The following is a 20,679-nucleotide window of genomic DNA, read 5'->3' as shown; positions in this document are numbered from 1 at the left end:
GGCTCAGATACAGCCCCATTAGAATGGGTGTTCAGTGCTTGCTAGTACACTTGCTCAGAATCTGAGATTAATAATGGGGGGGTTGAAGGCAGTGACACTGCTGTGTGAATGGCCAGAACCAGATGAGTTCTGACAAGCTTGAGTTTTTCTGCCTATGGCATGGTTAATCTGTGACCTGAAAAAGTTCTGCCCATGTATAATTGAGTTATCTGTAACAAACTAAGATTTGTTTGTTCAGTCACTCATCAGAGATGCTGCTGTTAATGCTGTTATTTCCCCTGCACTTTTATTTTCATTATTAGCATTATCCTTAATTAAGATGACTTTTATTTCCACATAATCCTGTCTCCATGCAGCCCTGCTGATCTTGATTCATCCATTATGCATTTCCTTCTCCTAGAACAAACTGCAAATGCCACGTGATATGCTTGTGGCTTATCCAAACATAGGATCCAAGCTGCTGATGCTGTTGCCACACTGAGAAGCGTGGAAATACTTTTTAAAACTAGTTTAAACAAGAGCAGGATGTTTTGTGCTGTCCGTAACAGTAACTGGACCTTCACAATGCCTTCAAAGAATGGAGGGCTAGCTTTAATTAGCAGCTGATTTCCTTCACCCATGTTTTGTCTCTGTGGGATCTTGATGAATGTTTCTTGACAATGAGTGCAGTGTGTTTTTAAACTTTTACTTACCTCTGGCTTTGCTTTTCTTCTCTAGGAGCAGAACATATGACATGATCCAGTATTACCAGAATGACATCCCCTACTAGATGCTAGAGATCCACTGCCGAAGTGAAATGTGCAACCCCATGCCCTCACTCCAAACTTGTGACAAACAGGAGATGCTCTGTCACACCTTGCTATCTTCTACCCTCTGTGTATGTGTGTGAACATGTTGGGTACATGTTTCCTGGACATTGTTCTGATTCATTCCTTCCTCTATACCAGGTTATATATATCACTGTTTTTCCCTGGATTCTTGGAGTTGGGTTGCAATCACAATAAAAAATGTATTATGATTATAAATGTGTGAAAGTGGTAAAGCTTGAGGAGTTCAACAATTTTTCATGCAATGCAAGGATTTTATATCTTTAAAAAGTAAATTAAACCCTTTCCTCTACAATCATACAAAATGCCATGGAGGGGAAGGGTATGGATTTCTCTTTGGAAACAGAAATGTTAACTTGTTCCAGTTTTACTGTAGAAAAAGCTTGATAATCATCCAAGGTGGTGATGTCTGTGTAGCTGTGTTCATACTTTGCACTGTACATGGTCCCTGCTACATGGTCAGTATTTCATATGTACATGAAGAATGTATTTTTTCCTTTTGTGTGTTTTAAAAAGAGACTCTACTGAAGATATATTTAATCTATAAAATGTAATAAAAGACCTTAGACTTCGTGTCTGTTGCAAATGTTTTGCCCTGCTCTGTTTTTAGTGTATATACATCACTCTGCACATTTGTGTACTGTTCATTTTATTATGCCCTTTCTAATAGAGAAATCTAATTTCTTCTTCAGCTGCTTGTCCATCTCAAGTGACATTTTTTATTCGTAAAATAAATGTTTAGGGCAAGAACTGGAATTTAGGACCAAGGTAAAGCTCCCCAGTGTTGCTGACTAAGGACTTCTGTCCTGGGCTGGAACGTAGGCCTTTTGGGTTTTTTTTTTCCCCTTTTACATGCTTGTCCTTCAACATGGGCTCTTCAACACAGGGGCTGTCCCGTCTTTAGGGGATTTTTTTTTCCCCTTTTAGGGGGATTTTTCCCTTTTTGGGAGCTATTCCCGAGTGTCCGGGTCGTGCCCTCAGGGACGAAGGGGGTGCCAGGCCTGGGCAGGGCCCCGGGGCGCCCCCTGGCGGTTCCCCCGCGCTGCGGCGAGCGCGCGCCCTGGCGAGAGGGGCGGGGCCCGCCCTCACCCTGAGGGGCCCCGTCTGACCCTGTATCACAGGCCAAAGGGTGGAGGCGTCGTGAGGGAGAGCCAGCCCTGGGCGCTGAAGGGGACACACCATCCCGAAGCACAACGGATGAGTGGAACACGGGACAGGGCCTCGAGGAGAGCTCAGCGCTGAGGAGCGGAGGTGTCGTGAGGGAGACCCAGCCCTGGGGCAGGGCCTTGTCGTGAGCTGGGCCCGGCCCTGAGGGGTGGCTCTTTCATGGGGTGGGCGCAGCCGTGAGGTGCGGTTCTGTGGTGTGAGGAACGCCCAGCTGCATCCACCCGACGGCAGTGCCTTCTGCGAGGCAGCTGTGACCCCGAGGGGCATGGTTTGGGGCTGTAGCTGACCAGGCCGGGGGCTTCCTCAGAAGCCTGCGGCAGGTCAGGGTGGTGTCTGTCTGAGGGGATAGTAGGCCAATGATATGACTGTGCCCATACATTCCCCTTGTCAGTGTGCATTTCTGAGCACCTCTGAGTCAGCTAAGTCTCCTGGTGTGTCCCAGGAGCCCAGGCAGCAGGAGCTGCTCAGGGGGACCTCCTCAGCCCGAAACCGGGGTGACTGAGAAGGTCCCTGCAGAGGAGGGAGCTGCACTGAGCTCACAGCTCAGGGAGCCTGAGAGGGGGCAGCCAGGGCAGCGTGTTTTGGTTCTGCCTTCATGGTGCAGTGGAAAGCCTGTTCTTTTTTCAGTGTGGGTAGCATTCAGAATTTACACCTGCTTTTGCCATGGGTGTTAAAAGTCTCTTGCCTGTTCAGTGGATGTCTCACGGTGAAGTGGATTCTGAGCCCTTTTTCTCATTATGGAGAGGTGCCACTGGCTTTCTAAAAAGGTTTGGAGGCTCATCTGGGAGAAGTAGCATGCAAGAACTGCTTTAATTATTGATTTAATTCAGATTTATTATATAACTAATGGGGACATAGAGTAATTTTGGTGCTCTATGCCTGCAGCTAGTTGAACCTATTTAGACTCCGTAGGAAAGGAGCTGATTGATACTACAAATATGGTAAACTTCCTCACACCTTTCCTTTAACGAGGAGCAGGTGGAGTGAGGAGATGTGAAGCTCCCCTTCTTCTTGGGGGAGGTGGTGAGGAGTTCTAATATTTTGTTAATTCAAGTTAATGCTTGTGTGCACGTACTTTCCTGCACCTCAAAATAAATGTACCATGTTAAAAATATCTAGGGCTAGAAGTGAGGAATTATCTGGTGAATAATAATATTAGAAATAATAAATGGAGCTCTGGTAATCAGAAAGTCACTCCTAGCTGCAAATCTCAAACCACACAGTAATTTGTGTGTATTCTAGCATAGGATGCCCAGAATTTGCTGGAATGCAATTAAGGCCTTCCAGGGTTTTGTATTGGGAAGTGAATGAGTTTGAGTGTTCTTCACAGTGCTTGCTTCAAGTCAGGCTGTCTGGAGAGCTGATGTGGTCTTAGTTTCTTTTCTCAAGTTTGTTCAGAGAAATTAAAGCAGCTGAAGTCAATTGCGTGTAGTTACTATAAGAACAATCTTGCTTGCAGTATGATCCTAAAAACTCAAATGGCTACATTTGAGATATCATGGATGCATAATTTTGTACTGCTACGTATCTTGCAGAATGTGGTGTGTTAAATCTCCATGTTAGTAGAAATTATGCTCTTGTAACTTCTGTTCTCACTGCAGTGTCAGGTGAGCTCTGGTGAGCTCGCCTGACATCCATAGATTTTATTTTCTCAAGTTGGCTGTGCCTTCTTCCCTTTCCCTCCCCTCAGGGTCCCTTCCTGCAGCACAGATGTGGGACAAAACTCCCCTGTAATTGAGTGTCCACTGAGATATGGAGGAGATTAGGCTGTTTACGTTTAATCATGCAAGGCAGTACCCTGAAGATTCCTCCTAAATGGGTTGTGTACTGTATCTTCCTGCAGGGAGATTGAGGAGGCAAGAATACTGAGATGCCCCACAATACTGCAGGTGCTTCCGAGATACTGAATCAGTGCAGCTGGAGACACCACAGACTTCTCTCACCTTCATCCTCCCACCAGGGAAGGATATGTCCTTGACACAAGGAGGCTGGCAGGCCTCTCAGAAGTTACTCAGGTAATTAAAACAGATAGAATTAAGACCTGCATGAAGGTATTGTGAAGGATTTTGTCTCTGAACTTTATGCTAAAATATGTTGCGATGCCTGTGCAGCCTTGGGAGAAAAGACACATAAAAAATGGGGAAAAAATGCTCATTAAAAAAAAAATAAAATTAAAAATCTAAGAAAAGATGCTCCTATGGTTTATCCACTCTCAGAAATGCCCAGTCAATGATGAGAGACAGACTTCCTGGGCCAATACCCACTGCAGCTCTTTCTACATTGGCCATGGATATAAAGAGCATTTAAGAAAGGAGCAAAATTTATAGTGCTTCGTTTGCATCTGATGGACCCAGGGTTCAGAGCTGCTGGTAACTTGATCAGCACTATTCAAATGCTAATCTCATTATGTGTGTTAGAGACTGAAGCTCAGCAATCCACCTCCGTTAGCACAACGGGCCTGTGTGATGTTCTGGCAGGGTCGCGGTACCCCTTGCAGGCACCCAGCACATGCTGCAGAACATCGGGGCTGATGTGGCCAGGGAATGGGAGCTCGGTGGAGAAGCCAAGGGAATGAGTCAACAAGGGAAGAAGAGCTAGACTTCTCTTTGGAAAAATGCTGAAGAGGGGGGAAGGGATAGTGGCCAACGGAATGGTTTGGATGAGACTTTTTTTTTTCCTTTGTATCATAAATATGTCTATCCTTTCCCTTTGCTTACACATGAATGCTATTAAAAAAAAAATAAAGGGGGGGGGGGATAGTAAACAAGACTTTGTCTTGAATGTACCTACAGCTTTAAGCACACCTCATTATTTGATTTATTGAAAAATATTGCACCTGTGCTGTTTGTTGTTAAGACCTGTCAGTTTTGCTTGTGCCATGTAACAAGGACTAAAATCTGCTCAAAAGACAGCATGCACAAGGGATCCTTTCTAGATAAAGGCTCTCTGATAGAACTTTTTTATTGACGTGCAAAGGATCTCCACCTCACACTGTTACCTACAGCTTGTGGGTTGGTTTGTTTGGTGCCTCATCTGTTTCTGTAAGGATTCTGCATTTGGGAGGCCACAGGGGTTACACTCCTGAAGAAACAAGATTTCTAAGGTGACATGGTGTAATTATTATATAAGCTACTTAGCTGGCAGGAGCAGATGAATCCTGGTAAGGTGCAACCCTGGCACCAGCTGGTTTAGTAACTAGCACAGCCTCCACAGAAGGAGTGGGTTTCAGCTGGGCCCTTGCCACTGCAGCAGCCCTGTGTCTAAAGCTTTGTAGTTATAAGTGACACCTTTGTGTTTATTTCTGGTACAATATCAGTGGCCTAATAGCAGTGATATGTTGCTGTGAATCACGTTGCTCTAACACAGTCCTCTCCAGGGGCAGCACAGCCTTAGGGAGCCTCAGTGCTTACTGTGGCAGTGAGAAACTGTGACCAGGCTTGTGTTAAGTTTTATGAATGTTCCAGGTGGCTCTGCTGTCTGACAGGGGAGAGCAGAACAAGAGGATGACACAGTGACACAGGTAAGTAATCACACAGGCAAACAACAAAGGCTGGCAGTTCACTGAAGGGAGAGGCTATCTACCTGACTGCATTCAGGTATCTCTTCCCAAGGAAAGCACGGCAGCCAAAATGGGAAGGGAGTTGTAAGTTGTTATAACAAGTGCCCACACAAAGACTGCTACATACCCTGATGCTCCACATACACCTTTTGGAATTAAAAACCCTTCAACAGGCAGAGCTAGGATTGTGTCTTAGTCTGTTCTTAGGCAAGTAGTCCCAGCTTTGCAGTGACATTCCTGACAAAATAAATTGTGCTTTGCTGTCAGGGAGGAGAAAATGTCTGAATTGTAGCAAGTCGAAGAGACAATTCTAGCTGCATGTATTGATTAGGAGTGAACATGTGGGTTGGTAACTTCTATCCAGATGTAAGAAGGGAAGAGTCATGGAATTCTATCCTTGTAGAGCTATAGGAGCAGTATTTCACAGAAGACTATAACTCTGGATAACAAAAATAAAAGAGATAAAATCATGTATTACTCTCATATAGTTGTCTTCCCCAGTGCAAGCTACATTTTGACTGCCACATCTCAAATTTTTTAAGATGCTTGCTGTTAGCTCACATGTGAAGGCTGTATGTGTGCATCCTGGCATGCACTCCTGCAAACCATTCCCCTGCTGAGAACTTCACAGGACTTTGTAGCGCAGACCAAACAGCTTTGCAGTACCTGACCTCACTGCACAGAGAATCCAGTACATACTGCAAAGTTACTTCTTGTGCAGGATGGTAGTGAGCCTGTGTAGTAGCTAATTGGACATGAGTGGTGATCTAATAAAGATACTCAACGGTGTTGTGCTTAGAAGAACTTTATTGAAAGAACTATATTAACCTAGGTAAGTAAAAAAATCACGTTATGTTCTGGCATTGGGAGTCAGAAACTTCAGTCTTGGTGTCAGGCTTAGCTGCCTGCACCAGCTTGAACAGAAAGGGGTAAGGGTAGGGTCAGAATTTTTAAGGTGTCTGGATGATGGAGTGACTAAAGAATTTTGCCTGGTATTATAGGTTGTAAGTTAATAGAACATTCTAGAATCTCCAGTCTCTTACCACCTAGATAGAAACTATTTCTGTGCAGTTTTCAGTGGTCTGCTGACCCCCAAAGGGGTTCCTGGCTCCACATCTTGGACGTGTCAGCTTTCCTGTTTTCCTTTGGAGACAGGAGTTACCCGAGGTGGGCTGGGTGGAAGAGTAAAGCTGCCTCCCATGGCTGCAAAGGAAGAATCCCAGCAGTGCCAGTGCAAGGGGCATATGCTGCTTCTTCTGCCTCAGAGCCAGATGAGAAGAATTGGGTAAGAGTTTCTGAGGTGTGGGAGGTGAGCTGAGGTAGAGTTGGCCCAGAAAACAGACCTGAGAATCAATTGTCTCTGCAGTTTTGGTGGGTGGTGGTGCTTTGCAAACATTTAAAGCTCAGGCAATCAGTTCCAGATGCTGAACTCGGGGCTCGGCTCTAGCGAGGGGCTCTGACCTGCTCCTGAAGCTGAATGGCGCTGACTGCTGTCCGTCCTTAACCGAGATCCCGCTCGTGGTCCCGGCCTCGTTCCCTGCGGGCTCGCAGGTCTGTGGGCTGGGCGGCAGAGGGCACTCCAAAACAAGCCACCGTGCCTGGGACACAGGACAGCAACTGAGCAGACACAAATCTGCCGTTCCTGTAAAGCGGGCAAATCTGGCAGGGAAAACCTTGCCGTGACCTTTACTTGTGACATCTGTCACGGCATGCACTGAGTGTTAGAGCTAGCGACTACCTGAATATCAGATACGAAATTGCTCAAGAGCCTGGCCGCTTGTATTCCAGCATATTGTGCTGGGGAGCTTTTTGACCTTCCAAGGGACAAAAAGGAAATGCATTTTGCTGGCTCTGCATTGTTGTGTCAGGTGAAGCCTTTAAATATATGAGTGTCCTCTGATATAGCAAGCGTGCAGAAATCCATGGTGCATTTACCAAAAACCCGGAGGTTTATTGTGGTAGCTCTCCTTGTTGTTATCACACTGTATTGGATGAGCAGCAGCTGTAATCAGCTCCAGAGGTGGCTACATTTGTGTTGCTGTGCATGAATATTTTTGGAAAGCTTGTTTGGGGTGAAAGGTACTCTATATGCAGGTTGTGATGTAAGCTATCTGCTATTTTTATGATTGTGTACTTTGTAAAAATTAAAGCCTGCCCCACATAACAGTAGCTGAGCATTCTCTCTTACTTTTGAGTAACTTGCCTTGGGCTTCACTTTTGTGGCAGACCTAGTGGGTAGATGGCACAATGAAGTCTTTAAGCTTCATAGAATAAGTGGAACTCAGGTGATAGGATGGGGGAAGAAAACAGATCCAAGAAAAGAAAACACTTTGATGCAGCTATAAGGAGTTTTTTGATTTTGGATAATTCCTTGGTCAGTTTGACTCCAGGGAAGTCATAGTTAAAAGTCTTCCCTGTGCTGTCTGTGACCAAGGTGGAATGGGGTGTGTGGAATCCTCTGCCTTGAAGATAGCCCTGCTCTGTGTGTTACCAGGCATAAAATTCGGTGTCTCTGGAAAGATTCCAAAAGAAACCAGGGTTCTGAAAAGTGCTTTTTCCCTCTTACCCCACATGTAAACTGGGATTTGAATTTCACTGTTTTTAGCATCAAGCCTGGCCTTTAGGCTGCAACTCTAGACAATAAAGAAAGATGGAAGTCCAGCTGTAGCTGTGGTTGTCACAGACCAGAGCTCAGAGGGACACATAAATATAGAGTGATTTCAAGCTCATTAGCTTGCAGACAGACTAGATGAGAGGGAAGGATTAAGCTCTAGACAAACCTTCCGAGGAAACATTTGAGCTGGATCCATGATGATAGACCTCAGGAACCTGAAAACCCACTTCATTTCCAGGACAGTGCTGAAATTGGCAATTTTTTCTTGCCTCTCTGCTGACACTGTGATCCTTCTTCCAGTTTGAACAGAGTTTTCTTTCCTTTGAGATGCAGCTCTTATCAGTTTGTGGGACAAGTGACTCAGTGCAGTGCCTGAGGTTATGGGAACAGGGATGATGGTGACTGTTTCTACTCGTCAGCTGGGCCTGGAAAACCAATCATGTTAGTGTCCCTGCTTTGTCTTAGCTGAAAGGTAAAACTCATAAGCTTAAATTTCATTGAATTAAGACTAGGTTTAAGAGCAGGTACATCAGTTCCTAGCTTCACCAAGGAGAAGGAATTCATGTTGCCAGAACTGTCACACAGAATATATGGTGGGTCAAATCCCTTTAGATATGCTTGAAGTGAGACCTAAAGGCCTTGATCTCTTGCAAAAGATGTTCTGTGACTTTTGGAGCTGCTTAAGCTGCACTGTTCTTGAGTTTTCCCCCAGTATGATATAAACTGGGAATCCATAAATCAGCTGCCCTTTCTTGAGGCCTGGGCATGTGTGCCTGTGCAAGAGAGCTCTCAAAGAAACTGGAGCCCTTTCTCCACTTGTATCTATTACTATGATTTTTGAGCATTATTGCAGCGTAGGTAAAAGGGACATTTCAAGAGATCCACCTTCTATACTGAAAATTACTTTTATATTTAAAACGTTCACAGCTAAGTTTGCTGCTGACTGCTATCCCTCAAAGTTACTGTGGCTTGCTCTTTCCCCAGGAGATTGTCTTCTAGTTGTGTAGAAGTGATAGCGGATTAAGTTGGTCCTTCACTTTATTTGGTAGCCTTTGCAAAAAGCTCTCCTCGAGGTGTGAATGGCTTTTACTGAAATGGTGGAGCTGCTCTGCCTTTGAAAAAGGTAGTGTACTTTGGAAGACATTTACCGAACCTGCAATTGTGTGGGGATGTTTATGAAGTGGAAGTGGGTACCGTGTGTGTGCCCATACAAGCTGTCACCACTAGATGACACCATGACTCTGGCAACAAGGTCCAGATGAACCCTAAAGCCAAGGCCATTTTGCCTGTTTCGGAGGGTTTGTTACAAACCTAGAACACGGGCTGGATTTGCGAGCCTTTCAGTGAACTGGAGTCAAGTTTCCCCCAAATGCAAGCTGAGGTTTGAGCAGAATGGGCTCAAGTCCAGGTGATGGGGTGGGATTTATGATTTGGGGTGGATATCATCTGAACATTTGACTTGCAACCAGGCTGATCTTGGCCATAATTATGCTTAGAGGACCTGTGTGTATTTGAAACGAAATCTCAGAGCAAGGTTTGGGCAATAGGCGCCTCCTTGAGCCAAAACCAGAAGGGGTTTGCACAACCCTGCACAGAACTGCAATAAGAAGGGTTTCACATGACTTCACTGCTTACCCCAAGTGGAAGCCCTACTTCTCTTTTAACCCATTTTCTCTGTGGCTAATAGGTAACTAAAGAGCTGCCAAGGAGTTGGCCTGTACACGTTGCCATGCTGCTGCCATACCTGGCTTAACAGTCACCACAGTGTAATGGTGGCTCAGCCACTATTTGGGCAGCCTTCTTCCCAGGAGCATCTGACTGACCCACCAGCAGAAGGGATCTCTTTTTCTCTGGGGTGTCTTTCTGGGCTTTCACCCTAAATTGCACAGGGTCTGCATCCAGTCATTGAGCTGTGGCTCTTGCTTGCTACCTCATTCTATATTTTGGCAGAGGAAATGCTTTGTTATTCCACAGCCTGAAAAATCTTCATTCTGCTGTAGTTATTTTCTAGGTACACCTACTCAAGTTATCCTTCCATTGCTCTTTTTTAGCCTTTTCCATGAAATTCAGAGTATGTTCACATGAAGCATGTTGGTCCTGCTTGTCTTGCGCTCTTGCAAAGGGTATTTCTGCATACTGAAATTTGGCAACTATCATGTAATTATGTGGCTCCAAGGATAATTGATAATCTAAGAGATGGTTGTACAATGCTTTGTCACCTCCTTTGAAATTCATGTCTTTCCACTACCACTTCACGACAATCTTCATATGCAAACTTGTTAAATACCTTATAGCAAGGAGTCAGCAAGATTAAGAGCATTTATGTAATGAGCACATTGTGTGCAAGCTACCCCTAAATGCTGGTTGTCATTGTGTCCCTCACTAGTCCTGGCCTAGAGGGGTCCCAGCAGTTTGAGATCTTGTTATCTTGTCTTGTTATCACTGTGGCTCCCGATAGTGCTTGCTGATTTGGATTTTGTTTTACTAAATTTGTGGTGCATAGACGTTTCCTTATTCACTTCATTAAATGATTTTCTCATAGGATGCTCACATAGCTAGCTCAAACAAACTAGCTCTGTTAATAAGGCTGTCTTATGCTAATTTATTATGTGTGTAGGAAACATTTTCAAAATATTGTTTGCTAAAGCTTTATTATTATTTTGAGGTTAAGCATCACAGAAAATTCTACTCCAAATGTTTTGGTTTACTCTTTGTTTTTATAGATAGCATAGTGGAGTGCTTATCTTGAATCATCCCAAACCTTTGCTGTGATTGGGATATATTTTTTATGGTTATCAGTTTTTATGGAAGGCTGGAATTAATATTTTTGGTGCTTGATGATACCATCTTTTTCTGTATTCACTGATGCAGTCAGGATTCTAAAGGTTTTGCCAAGCCTTGGCATTTCATCTGAAGGACTCTCAGGCCCCTAGCATTGCTTCTGTTTGTTGGGCCTACTGGGGTGCCAATAGGGAAGGATTTTCATCTTTTCTTCTACAGCTGGGAAAACAGAGGCCTAAAAAGACTTGAGTCAATGATGCAGACTCCCATGCCCAGCTGTAGCCCAAGAGCTGCTGGTCTCCATCTTGAAGGGTTTCAAAGCTGAAGATCATAAGCAAGGTACTGAAGCTTTTCCTGAACTTCAATCAAAAGGTTATATGGCCATTCAGTGGGGCCCCAACCCATGAGCTGTCAGTAGGTCATCGCAATGTCAGTTGGACAAACTTCCCTTCTTCTTTATGGGATAAGAGTGTAACCACAGGGAAAGAAGTAGGCACAGCTTGAAGTACTGCCTGTAGAAAAGGAGCTCCAGTAAAAGCTGTCACTCTCCCATTTGGTTTTTCTTTCTCTCTCTCATTCTTCTTTCTCCCTGTCTGGCCATTTGTGCTGCCTGCCTGTTTGTTTGTTGGCTGAGTGCTTGCTGAATTATTTACCAGCCTGCCTGAATTAAGCAGCAGCAAAAGCAGGCGAGTGAATCCCACCTGAGACTCTTTCAGCAAGGGGAGGGGGGGGGGGTCGAGAAGTGGGGTGTGGATATGTGGGTGTTGATACATAGTGCTTAATTAAATGTACCAGGAAAAACCCTGTGGGAGGAGAAACTCCTCCATTTTCCTGAGACGAGGATGAAGGGAGCTGAGCACATGGCTGATGCACCAGCTCAGGTGGCAGTGTGCCCCATCTCTGAGCTGGGTGGGGGTCCTGCCTCTGGGAGTTGCCTTCATCCCTTGCCAGTGTCAAGTCATCATGCTGGGATGTGGCAGGGCTGTCAAGCATCCATTCCCCTTCACCACATCAGTTGTGTTGTTTGTGATGGTTGTTGTGCAGTGTTAATTGGGTTAATGAGTGCATTGTACATTATTAGAGTCTGAATTGACAATTGTGCTAATTATTGTGTCTTCCAAAGTGCCATGTTACTGAAGATATTTAAAAGGATAGGGAATCTTATGCCATACACACTAAATCAGACCTGAGTACCTGAACTCACCAAATGGAGGTGTACTGGGTATTTGATGTCAGGAAATACCTCCTGGTTGACATACCCCTTCCAGCAAGAATGTGCAAGCTTAACACGCAATCCTTAGCTCATACAGTTCCTTGCCTGACTACGTGTCTCAGCTGCTTGGTCTTACAGATGCAGAAAATGAGACATAGATCTTTCTGTGACATCAGATCTGAGTATGCTCTCACTAAAGCATGCATGCTCCAGTGTGGTTGCTTGCTCCAAGCCAGTGCTCCTTACCCCATAGTGGACACAGCCTTTTGACTCTGAAACGTGCTTTCATGACAGTTCTTCAGACCACAGCAGTTGGTTCAGATGCTGGAGATCTTCCCATGACTCTGTTCTTCCCATCAAGTTCTGTTTGTGCTGAAAAGCAGCAATCTTCCCACAGGTCTCTATTTGCTGAGATGAAGAAGCAGATTGTGATTTGTAGGTTTTGTTGGTTTGGGCTGCTCTCTAGGTTGCATCACTTTGTCATCCAAGTGTTACTGTCATGCCACTGTATTAATGTCATCCTGACTATTCCAACCATGCAGTTGTCCTAGTAAAATAACCCAAGGATGTGTTTGTGCCCTAAAACCAGCTATGGAACACTATTTCTGGATACTGAGAAATTGCAAACTATAAAGCAGTATGGGGCTTGAATAGAGTTATCTTCCCTGCATCCATGGGCTCACAAGCAGTGCTCACCAGGATTACTGCTGGCTTCAGTGGGAGAAGATCTAAGGCTGAGAATGGGGGAATGCCACAGTGTGCTCCAATTCATCTTTAATGCTGATCCAAAAGATACCTATTCAAAGCAGTACAGTACTAGTATGGGCTGCACAACCTTTCCAAAAGTCTGGTTGGTATCTGGTGGCTCACCTGTGCAGGGCTCCATGGCTGCAATGCCTCTGGGACTCCTTAGATGTAGCCATACTTATGCAGAGTAATTATGAACTGAGAATGAGTGTAGACTGAAGGATTTATGACATCTGAGGCTTAAACAAGAGCTGATACACCTTTTGAATCTATAGACTGCTTCTCTCTTTCAAGAAAGAGTTAATCTCTCCCAGTTTAGCAGGGAAAGTCCACTATGTGCCTTGTGAAGCTGGGAGTACTTTTGTGCATGTACAGTACAGAGCACCTTTACTAAAGCCAGCTGATTGAAAACTGGTCCCTATCAGCTTTCTTTTCCTCATATGGATATACATGCTTGGATATGTTAGCCCCTCCAAGCAGCCTGCTTGCACTTACATCTCCTGTACTTCTGACTTCTTAAAGTACCTCTTCCTCTCCAGAATGTGGCATTTCAGCAGAGGCAACCAGTGCAGACAAGTCCTTATTGTCTATAGCACCAGTTTACCACAGGAGGTAGAATAATGTATCCAGAAGGTGGATAAAAAGGGAGCGGAAAATGGCAAGACGTGAGAAGAGCATGGCGCGATCAAAAGCACATGCCTCATGAATTTATCATGAACTAACTCTGTGGGACTTGCTACATAAATCAGCTGATAACTCACCATGTAAAAGATCATATACAACAATTCAGCACTTCCCTCCCATTTCTGCTGTAACCCTCTTTCTGAAATTCACTGTACAATTGGTGTGAGCATGCTCACACATTCTGCTCTGTTGCAGAGATGTATATGTGCCACATCAAGGTAATGGATTTTTCTTGAATACCCTAGCAAGTACTGTCATGTTTTGCATCAACAAAAAGTGATTTCATATAGCATAAAGCAAGGAGTTTAAAAGAGCTGATGACCCTTTTTGGCCCAGTTCCAGATGTGAGTCGTGTCTGGGTTACTGCCCAACCTTTTCCAGTAAGTTAATTCCCACTCTTAGAATTGTAATGGCTGCATTGAGTTGTGCTCCTCTCCATAATGATTACTTATGGAAAAGAAAAAGTGATTTTTCATTGAACTCCAGCATTCCTCCTCATGCCTTGCCAGAATTTTGTGTAGGAGCCTACACTTTATACTTGGTGTGAAAACAGAGGCATCATACCAAAACTGCTGCTGGCATGAGCATACATGTTGTGTTCTAAGACTGCAGCAACATTTGAGTTCACCAGTTCTATACTGTTCTCATGACTAAAATTGATTTAATTTATTTCTTTAATAAGAAAGCTTAAATGTCTTGATTTATCAGCAGACATCATCTAGCTAGATTTCAGCAATGCACTTTGTAAGGTATCTCATAGGAATATTGTACTCAGGAAAACAGGGATTATCACGTGGCTTGTGCAGTAGAAGAGAGGCTAATGACAGGAGGCTGCACAGGAAGAGAAGGCCTAAGAGTGGAATTCTTCCAGTACAAGGTTGATGTATTTGCAAATGTTAATTCTACTACTTAAATACGGATTCACTGGACAATATTAGGATTTCGCAGAAGCATCTGCAAGTACATACAAGCATATCAGAGGAGCCAGGGGCCCCTTTTCCTTTGCCTTTGTACCCACTGAACAGCTCTTGCCTGCTCTAGTCTCTGCAAGAGGAAATGACCCTTTCTGGTGCTGCCATCCCCTGCTGTGTTTCAGAGAGATTTACTGCTCTCTGCTCACCGACTGTACTTGGGAGCTGGTATAAAAGCAAATACCTAAGGGATGCATTTGTCAGCAAAACTTGTTCTTCCTGATTACTCCAGTTAGGCCATGGATGGCCTTTCTGTTGAAGGAAGGTTTGTAAGCCTGGATCTGCTTATTCAGATGAGGTCAGAATGGTCCCGAGTCTGCTCCTGTCCACATGTCTGAGCATGGAAAGAGAAGGAGATAGTCCTACCCAGCATGTCAAAGGAGGGACGAAGTCCCCAACTGATGCCAGTGTGGAATGGAAAGGTTCTTTCTGTGACGTGTGATTGCTGTATGACAGCATCAGAGTCACAATAATCAGTGCAGCTGCCACTGCTCTACAATGGCAAAGTGAGCCATTTCCCTGTTTGGCAGACGTGGCAGGGAGGTGATGGAAGAGACGCACTTAGGGAAGCAGGTACTTGGGCTGAATGACTGATGGAGTCCTAGATAATACAAGAGGGAGAGATTCAGAGATTATAAGGAAGAAAATACCATGTGGGACTGGAAGAGAGGAAGGAACATATCCAGAATAAAATGAAGACAAGGAGTGGAATATTGTTGGAGTATAGAGAAAGGGACTTACCTTGGCAGCAATCTGGAGAGGGTAAGGTTTTTTTCCCTTTGTCTGTCTCAACCTTTACCCTTTCTCATTTTTCCCACACAGATATCTTAACCATCTTTCACCATGGCAAGTCAGTCCAGCACACATTCTGTACTGCTCAGCTCTCAGTGACTGGTGGAAGTGTGCTGGCTGATTTTGTTGAGGTGCTCTTCTCCCTTTTCCTGTTTTCCTGTGTGGGAATTTGAAACCAAGAATGAACCTTTCACATCTACCTCACTGACAGGAGGTGGTGTGTTAACAGGAAGAAGTGAAGGGAGACATCCATGCCGAGCATTTTGGAGCCTTTCCTGTCCCATTTATAGATGTTTGCTAAAGAGGTGTTTTAGTTTAACTGTAGCTTATTGGATTATGTGATTATGGCATTTGAATTCTTTATTAGATCTTTTCTGTCTTGGTCCCTGGGGTTGAGTGGGACTTGTTTTCTGGCCTTTGATGTGTTTGAAAAAGTCAGGCTATTTGTATCACTGTTTCTTTGCTTTGATTCTTTGACTACTTCTCTGGGGAGCATTCTGATGTGCAGAGCTCAGCTTTGTATGTCTGCTGCATGGGATGTCTTTGTGGTTTATTTTTGTACTGGGCACAAATCGCCCCTCCTGCTCCCTTCTTTGCGCGTTGTCGTGAAAGCAGGTTATTGCTGACCAGTTCATTTGGAGAACTTGTGCTTGCTGACAGCTGTACAGAAAATTCAGTATTTTAATGAGACATGCAACCTTTTCTTGGAGGGATGGGTGGCATTGCAGCAATTGTCCATTTTCCCCTCAGGCCCTTTCTCCTGGAAAAAAATCTTATAATTCATTTATCAAAAGAATATTCTTCACATTCTGTTGTATCTGCTTTCTTGATGATTGTAACTGAGGCTGCTAGAAGAGGACTCCTCCGAACCCCATAGTGGGAAGTGAGTAGCTTCTACTCTGGTTCTTTGCCACGAAGCAGCACCCTGTGAGCAGAATTTCAGAGAAGGGAAATTTGCTTAGCCAGCAAGAAAAGGTCAGGCCCAGCTGGGTAAACCCTGCCAAGAAGGGTCAGTGTGGTGAACCAACTTACACTTCATTTGTCACCTGTCAGTGCTGAGCACGATGCACTTAATAGCACGGTAGTGGAAAGCACAAAGGGAATTTCTGAGGGGAGAAGTGAGGTAAGCCATAATTAACTAGAGTACTGAAGGAAAAACTCCATCTTGAAGCTGCTGAGTTTCTCCTGTGGGCTTAGGTGCTTGCACACACTTTTAACACACAGCACAGCCCGTCCAGTATGTTCTAACACCTGTCCATGGCTGTGCTCTCCACAGTGTATCATGTCAGGAAATGGGACCAAATGAAAGGAAGACTGAATCTTTGTGGGCACAGGCAATGAATGCAGTACTAAGATCTGCAGTACAGTGCAGAGCTCAGGCTTAGTCTGATGTGTTGACCAAGGCAGCAGAGAGGACTATCCCATGCTTGTGTTAATTATGGGATTAATGTCCCCAGCTAGCATGGGTAAAAACGGAGTTATTGACCCCAAGAACAGTTTTGTTAATTGTCCCTCTAGCAACAAGAAACAAGGGGCTCTCCCACACTTTCTTTCTGTATAGGATTGCCTGTACCTGTAGTACCTGGTTTATGTATCACTTGTCCTGCATGAAACGTTACTACCATATTCTTGCTTTTCCCAACAGAAAACAAGTATGTTTTCTTCTTTGTTCCTGAGTAGTTTCCAGCCAGTCCCTGTAGAATGTATGCTCATGTACCCCATAGCACAGGCTGCTTCAATGTTGAAGCATAAGCTGGTTGGAAACAAGCAATTTGGATTTTTCTCCCCAGGCATAGCTTGGAAATATCTTTGCAAGGGCTGCCTGTGCCCAAGCAGTGATTTGGTTCCCACATCCTGCTCATCCTATGTGAGACCTGCTCTTGTTTTGCATGGCAAGAACTGGCAGAGCAGGCTAGGAGCACTGAGCCTGCCTTCTGCTTCACCTCCAGAGCTCAAGTGTAAGTGCACCTGAACTATTTTTAAAGGAAACCATTCAAGTATCATTAACAACAAAGTCATAACGGTAGCCTCTGGCACAGCTGGAAAACATCTGCAAATACTTGGAACAGGTAACAGTTTGATGAGGGCAAAGTTGTATCAGACTGCCCACATCTCATGAGATTAAAAGCCTTAGCTAGTGAGGTCAGCATGACCTCTGGTTTGGCTTATGAGCCCCTTTTGTTCAGGCAATATTGTAAAACATGGCAGCTCCTTGCTTCTAGAGAGTGTCAGGATGTAGGATACCAAACAAAAAGATCATTTACCTGACAAATGTAGCTCTGCTCCATGTAAATTTCTTGAATTTGCTCATTTTTCAAAAGTTGGGTTTCTGTACTGTTTTGAAGTTTTTTGTTTTGTTGTAGGTTGTCTTTTAAACAGCTGCCTGCACTTGGTAAATGTAGTCACTGTGGTTAAATGACTAATGTTTTACATTGCCTAACACTGGAAATAGTTGTGGTGCAGATTTTGCTGGGATTAGTTTTGTTGTTCTGTTTCTGTAAAAATCTTAGGCAAGTGGCTTTTTGCTGATGTAGACAATCATGAAAAGCATGAAACTTCATTATTCACAAAAGTTATGGCAAGAGCACAGCAATGATGAAAAGAGCAAAATAAATATTCTTGATAGTTTTTGGTTTGTTTTTTTTTTGCTGCATTTGCTTGGAGCACTGTGTGTATGGCCAGGATGTCATGATTTTATGTTTCTGCTATTTTGTCTTGAGGTCTGTATAAACTCTGAGGACCACAGTGTTGTGAATACAGCAAAACAACAGGGTTGTATTTTGTATCCTCTCCACCTGCCACCTTAGGATTACCTTTGTCTCAACAACTTATATTTTTAAATAATTTTATTTGAGATGCCAGGTGAACGAGATTGAAAATTTAGGTATTTTTCTGATTGTTATGGAGCCAATAAATAGAACTGCAATTGCCCCATACATGATGCAACTATGTCAGGAGCACCACAGGTAATCCTTTTTATCGTCTTCTCACTTTTCTCTCCTGCTTCTCGCTTGAAGCAGGCACACTCTGAGCATGGAGCGCCTCCTAAATACAAAAAAAACCCCAAACTTAGCTGTTCTAGTAAAAGATGCTACCTCACCAACAGATGTTACTGTCTAGCTGGTCACTGGAAGAGCCTCAGGCTAAGCTGAGTGTCTGTTCAAGCAGTTTCAGTTGTTTGCCACAGCAAAATTTTTGGCTTCAGAGAAAATTAGGGAGTGCTCACAAGAAGTGTTCCTTTTGCAAACTGGTGGAAACACAGCCTCAGTAAGGACAGAAGAGATAGGAGGAGTAAGTGAGCAGTGTGGAAGGTAAGTGCTGGTTCTGGGTGATGATGGCCAGCGGTGTCCTTGATCACCTTTGTACCACTACAGTGATAGCAGAAAACTGTCTGCATATACGTACATCTTTTGTTATTGCTGAAAAAGGAAAGTTTCAGCCTATCTCAGATTAATTCTTTACCTCTCATAAAGAAGAAAGGTTGTTAGATACCACTTTTATACTACTTTTAAGGTATCTGCCCAGGGTTATGGGAAATCAGTGACAATGACAGACCTAGAAACAGAGCATAGGAGTCCTGGCTCTTTAGCTGTCTTCAGTAACCATTAGATGATACTTCCTCCAGATGTTTCAATAAGGGGTGCTATAAAAAGTTCTTTGCATTGCTGTTGCAATTCCTTATTTCCAAAGGGCTGCCTGCCTTTATGTTTTTAATATCATTGCTTTGAAGCACCATAGCTAGAAGTGACAGCGCCAGAAATAATAATAACAATAATAATCTGCATAGCACAACGGGCATTTTACCAGCATGCAGGAAGACAAAGGTCCCTGTGTGTTTTATATTAGCACAGTGAAAAAGTCTTATTGAGTCTATCAGGAATGCATAGGTGGGAACCTTAACCCCTCAAATGCTGAGAAGAAAATTGTATGCAGACCTGAGAGCTGAAGTAAATTAATAAAAGGGCACGAGCTTCATTCCTTTGGCAGTGGGAGGTCTTTCTGGACCATATGCCTTGACAGCTTTGTTCAACCTTATGTATTTAATATCCATGTGGCACCAGTGTAGTTAATTTACAAGTGTTTTTCTATTTTTTTCAGTTGTATATAATTGTTCTTTCCCATAGACCAAAAAAGATAGAGAAAAGGCAAAAGCCCAAATAATTTTTTTTTTCCCTGGCAATTTCAATTCTTATTTCTGCCATGGCCTATGTTCAAAACCCAAACAATAAAACATACAGCTGTGACATAAGGGAATTGTCCAAAAAGGACGATGTCTGAAGGTTTATGATTAGGTTTTATATTCCTTCTGTCTACAGAGCAGCACTTCCTGAATGTTTCTGTGGTGGGAAAAGCATCCCAGCCATTTCCCCTTGTGGATGATGGTGTAATTAGAGCTGTAAAGAAAGAACCCATGACACTAAAAGGCTATAAGTGCTGCAGATTTAGGACAACAGGTTTCTATGGAAACTGAAGTGAAAATAGGACCTTAAATGGGTGAATAACAATAATACAGAGTTCTTAGTTTGGATCAGTCTAAGTTGCCACAAAATACAGCCTGCTTTTCTGGCAGTTATTTGCATAATCTTCATGGTGCTTTCAATGAAACATTGCCCCTCCAACCCTTAATTTCTATACAGAAACATTCTTTCCTTAAAAAAGAAAGATGAGGATTTCCCAATGAATGGTATCACCCATTTATAGTTATTATAAAAATAGTTGAGCTTAATATGGGCAAATAAGCAACATAAATTATGTTCATTCTCATCATCCATTCTCATCAATAGTACTACTCTTTGGAGTCCTTGAAAACTCTTTGGAGTTTTCAGTCCTAGCTGAAATTATTCGTACATGAAATGGAATATGAAGTCTTCTTATATTCTGGTTTAGTGGTGATGCACTGGACAGATGAGGCAGTGCCAATGGTACCTTTGTGCATGATACATGTGTCATTCACTGCGTGCTCTAGTTGCCAGTTCTTGATAACCAACTGTCTCCTGAAATTCTGCCAGAGTGTTTTTCGGTCTAAGACTGGGTTTCATGATTGCAGTGGGAGATCTTTTCCCTCAGCTCTTCAGTTTCTGAGGAAATTCAAAACAGTCTCTTACTGGCAGGAAGTCTTTCCAGGATTTTTGGTAGAATATGCTGTCTTGCATTTGCTGTGCCATGCTTTAAGCAACATCTGAAAATGCCATAGCTAGAAATGCTCCAGGAAAGAACAAAAGGGGACTTGGCATTCTTTGTGCTGTTATTTTTTTCTTGTTGAGCATTTAACCACAGGAAGAAATGAAACTGCAGTGTGGGAAAGATTGAACTGCTAGTGACAG

At 43.6% G+C, this 20,679-nt stretch overlaps 1 protein-coding gene and 1 long non-coding RNA gene across 3 annotated transcripts in view; both read left to right on the top strand.

The window, feature by feature from the left end:
• PI4KA (phosphatidylinositol 4-kinase alpha) overlaps positions 1 to 1,413 on the top strand; it is a 54,147-nt gene extending 52,734 nt beyond the window's left edge. For both annotated transcript variants that reach the window (XM_005524394.2, XM_014253780.2), the window contains exon 55: positions 718 to 1,413. In XM_005524394.2, coding sequence (XP_005524451.2) covers positions 718 to 769 — 52 coding nt within the window. In that variant the 3' untranslated portion in view covers positions 770 to 1,413. The remainder of the gene's footprint in view (positions 1 to 717) is intronic.
• A 548-nt stretch (positions 1,414 to 1,961) lies between these two features.
• On the top strand, positions 1,962 to 4,530 carry LOC148182757 (uncharacterized). Its single transcript, XR_015774208.1, has 3 exons — positions 1,962 to 2,078; positions 3,838 to 4,009; positions 4,472 to 4,530. It is a non-coding gene; the product is annotated as an uncharacterized LOC148182757 (long non-coding RNA).
• Positions 4,531 to 20,679: the final 16,149 nt, after the last annotated feature.

Source organism: Pseudopodoces humilis, chromosome 20, assembly GCF_049639895.1.
Source record: "Pseudopodoces humilis isolate 2021_Gansu_Grassland_sample_001 chromosome 20, ASM4963989v1, whole genome shotgun sequence".
NCBI lineage: Eukaryota > Metazoa > Chordata > Aves > Passeriformes > Paridae > Pseudopodoces > Pseudopodoces humilis.
Note: the sequence above shows the minus strand (reverse complement) of the source record. Positions and strands in the feature narration are given on the sequence as shown.